This window comes from Microtus ochrogaster, chromosome 7, assembly GCF_000317375.1.
Source record: "Microtus ochrogaster isolate Prairie Vole_2 chromosome 7, MicOch1.0, whole genome shotgun sequence".
NCBI classification, from domain to species: domain Eukaryota; kingdom Metazoa; phylum Chordata; class Mammalia; order Rodentia; family Cricetidae; genus Microtus; species Microtus ochrogaster.
The window spans coordinates 49,740,917-49,745,290 of NC_022014.1; the positions used below are offsets into that span (position 1 = coordinate 49,740,917).

General features: G+C 45.7%; 1 protein-coding gene across 1 annotated transcript; it reads right to left on the reverse strand.

Annotated features, from left to right (window-relative positions):
* On the reverse strand, positions 1–4,374 carry LOC101989165 (T-cell-specific guanine nucleotide triphosphate-binding protein 1-like). Its single transcript, XM_013347417.2, has 2 exons — positions 4,224–4,374; positions 1–2,333 (listed from the first exon to the last, which is right to left on the reverse strand). The coding sequence occupies exon 2, from the start codon at positions 2,326–2,328 to the stop codon at positions 1,084–1,086; it is 1,245 nt and encodes a 414-aa protein (XP_013202871.1). The 5' UTR covers positions 2,329–2,333; positions 4,224–4,374; the 3' UTR covers positions 1–1,083.

The following is a 4,374-nucleotide window of genomic DNA, read 5'->3' on the forward strand; positions in this document are numbered from 1 at the left end:
GGGCGGAGAGAGTAAAAGTAGATGCTTTCTGACTCAGGCAAAAAAACAGCAAAAAATGACCTTGCAGATGTAATTTTTAAGAGTAGAGAAAGGGGAGGCCTGTGTTGGAATGGGCTAGGATGCTGCCGTAAGGGAGATAGGGGACAAGGGAGAAGGGGAAGGGGACACAGGGAAGGGGAAAGAGAAACTGTCCCAGAGGGACAAAGGACTGTCTCAGGAGAGAGAAGAGACAGATGCGGCACATAGGCAAATGGTGGTTTCTAAAAGTGAAACGGGAAACCCTGTGTTACAACAAGGTGTTTAATTTTAATTGGGCATGTTAATTAGGCGAGTCAAAGCTGGCTCTTGATTGCTGGACTTCGATACTGTGCTACCTGGACCCTCGTAGACAGCCAGGGAGGAGGAAGTGAACGAATAAAGGAACAGGCCTTGGTGGCTAACTTTAGGAATGTAATCTAATGACTTTTAGCAAGGCAGAGGGAATGAGAGAGAAGGACAATGTCTGTCAGAGCCACATGCTTGAGTGGGCTAGTGTCCCTTCATCTCCTATGTCACTGCTTTATCTTGTCACCACCTCCTGGCCATGCTGCATTTTCCCATGGTGAACATTTTGCAATGCCGTTGGTGGTATTCTCATATTTGTGAGCATCCTTATGCTGGAGAACAGGGCGTTGAGATGATAACTGAGAAAGAATTGGGAAGTGGTAATACATACTCCTCATCTTGTTATTACAAACTGTCTTTTGTTTTGTTTTGTGAGCTTTCTTTTTGCTTTTATTCTCCTTTTTTGTATAAATGGGTCAGAAACAGATTCTGTCTTAGTACAGAGAATAATTAAAAGCAGGTGATGTGTTACTGCTGGAGATCAAACATAACAAACCACGGACCGAGAAAAGAGGCTATGGTCACAAAACAACTCACGCACAACAGTGATTTCCAAAGGATAGCAATGGACTTCCTTCACTGGACAAACATCTTAGGGAAGAGCCGGCCTGGGAGTTTGGAGGAAGGACACCCCCATTCCCAGCTTGGACACACAAGCCCTGAAATTCATGTACTGTTTAGCTAGGCAATATTTCCTGTTCATATCATTTTCAAGAGACACTTAGCATCATTAGCCACTGTGTCAAGGAATTTTAACCGTAGAATGTAGACTTTCAAACCCTGGAAGACAGAAGACCCAAGACCTCCTTCCACAGCAGAAAAAGACTCAGCACACTTCATGATTTTTGCTGCTATGCTGTCATCTTTTACAAGGGACCAGAAATCCAAGCACTTGAGGGAGCCCCTGATGTCTTCCACAGATGTGCCCAGCTGTGCAGCAATCTCTTCAACTGATTTGTCATCCAAGCCAAAATACGATCGATAATCCTTCAAGCACTGTTCCTGTTCAGGCAAATCGAAGCCACTCAAGAAGGGCATGAAGGGGATGAAAGACAGAGCTGATGACTTCAAGGCCTCCAGCCAGATCTTCTCCTTGAGAAAATTCCTCTTTATCTCAATGGAAGCATCAGAGATATTGGGCAACAGCAGAGCGAACGTATGGCGCTTGTGCCCGGGGAGTTCCATCAGTAAAGTTTCCTCCAGCTTTGGGAAATCAAAGTCAGCCAGATCAAAGTTGGAGATCAAGAAGATGCGTGGTTCAGACACTCCAATGTCACTGAGATTAGCCAGACAGTAGTCTCGGATCTTCTGGAGGACCTTCTCCTTTTTGAAGGTTGTAGGTTTGGTTTTCTCTTCGTTATATAAGTCACTGTCCACTTTGGTTCTAACAAAGTAGAATTTCTTCCCCACATCCTTGATTTTCTGGGCCAGGAGAGCATCATTGACGCTGAACCGAGAGGAAGAAATGATGATGAAGAAGTCATAGCTAGCAAATTCCACTTTTTCTAGATAAGTTTCTGGAAGGAACTTGGGAGTCCCGGTCCCAGGCAGGTCCCAGAAGGTCACTTGGGGATATTTCGGATGTTGATAGGGGGTTCTGTACATAGTGGTCTCTACAGTCCCAACAGCAGCTGACTCCTCTGCTTCGTGGCTCAGCCCTCGAAGGGCATTTATGAAGCTGGACTTGCCAGCCCCAGACTCCCCAATGACAGCGATCGCCAAGGAAGCGTTTTCTGCGGCAGCCAGTACTTCCTGAATCTGGCCTACCAAATCACTCAGTTTTCCCTCCTGGAGGGCCTTTTGAATACAGCCAACAGTTTCTGGAGAGAGCATACCTCCTGCCTTACTGGTTAATGCAGAGTAATGAGGCAGGAATTCCACGGCCAGTTTTTGGAAATTCTTTCCAGAAGCATTCTTCAGGAAGGCTGAGATGAACTCGTCCATGACCACTGCCACAGAAAGACCAGAGAGGTCAGGAGAGTGGAGTGGTAACACAGACACCCACCCATCCAAGACACACTGGTCCTGGGGGCCACTCCCCTCCTCTCAGACTGATCCCCGTCACTGTGACTCCTTTATATTCCTGGCCAGTTTAGTTGTCACCCCTGGAGAAGGAACACCTATGTTCTGCCTTGTTGGTTTCTGTGTCTCAGATTCAGGAGAGGGTTGCCATCTTTGCAGTGTCAGAAACATGATCCTGAAGATGTCCACATCATAACTCCCAGAATCTGTGACTATGTAATTTACACAGATAAAGTGAGTTGGCCATTGTAATTGGCAGTTTTCAGATGGGAGTCAATACTTTTTTGTTACCATGAAGGTTTTAATAAGGCTTAGAATATTTAAATAGTCACCTTCTCTGCTGTCTTTAAACAAACATCAGCTTTGGCTAAGTACCGTGGTAAGTGCACAGGGTCACTCACTCTCAGCAGACCATTCTGGGAGACAGCAGTTTGTGAGCAGCATCTAATTGATGACAAACAGTGCAGCCTCCGCACCGTATTTCTAAAACCCAAGCACATGCCTTCTCTACAAAATGTATATGGACTCAGTTGACTGTTTTATAGGTTTCTAGATTATCTAGATCCAAAACAATGTAGGAAAATACATTAAGAATGGATCTTGTTTACAGAAAATTTTAATATAAAATTTCTTTACTGTAAACCTATTTTAGTGCATACTTAAGTAATATTTTAAAACAAAACAGTGACACAATTGCCATAGCATACATGCTGTCAGTGAAAAAATACAACCATTTTAGTGGTAATGAAAATTAAAACAAGGCAGGAAGATGGGTCAGTGGGTGAAAACAAACACGTGTCGTGCGAGCCTGGCCACCTTTAATCTCTGGAGCCCACATAAAAGGTCAGATATGATGATTCACTCTGTAACCTCTGCACTCAGATAAGAGCCACAGGAGAAGGGAGCATGAAGGTCACGGGCCAGCTACCTAGAGTACACAGCGCAGCCACAGAAACAAGAGCAGCCCAGTCCGCATAAGGGAGAAAACAAGTCTGTTGCCCCCAAATTGTTCTCTGACCACTACAGATGTGCCATAGCACTTGTGTGACCACACATACACACACACACACACACACACACACACACACACACACAAAGAAATACACACACATACATTATTTTAATCAAAGATATAAAAAGTAAAAGGGCTGGGAATGTAGCTTAGCCGTAGGGCTCTTCCCTCGGGTGTGGGAAGCCCAAGGTTCAATCCCAGCACAAAGAAGGAGGAGGACACAAAGAGAAAGAATGGGAGGACAAAAGCCAGGAGGAGGAAGAGCAGGGAGAGAGAGCAGGAACAGGAAGAAGGATTGTTTTATCTCTGATTACTATTGATACAAGGTGAGGGCTAGAACGAGCGAGGTCTGTGAGCATCTTAAACAACAGACACATTTGCTCTCAGGTGTGTTCTCTGAGTGTGAAAATGAAAAGGACGTTCTCTTGCAGAGCAGGGTGGGCATCGTCAGACTTCAGCAAACAGGAGCAGATGTTGACACATTACTTAGAGTTTTGCTAACTATGGAAACTTCACAGAGCTGTGACAATAGCTGCCTGGCAGTGGAACACTAGACTCAGAACAGGCAGCCGTTTCACAGTGAGAACTTCATGGATTCCGGGAGAGTCACCCATAACTATTCTGCTCGGTCCAAAGTTTTCCACAACTCCATAGCACCACCGGCACCAAACAGCAGCTCCAGACCCACGACTCCCTTCTGGATAAAGATGATGACATGACTTGTTGCTTAGCCAAGCCAGCTCTGCCCTCAGCCCACAGAGCTGACACCCAGGTCACCACCGAGGCAAAGGCTTTTCTCACTCACCAGCTCCAAAGAGTTTCTGCTGTAAAATAACCAGGGCCAAAGTTTCCACGAAAATAGAAAGCACTGAGTCTGCTGCTCACTGCAGCCCACAGCACAGTCGCCAAAAGCTGCACAGAGCTGCCCTCCTTGAGGAAAGTATCAAGGAGAGCAG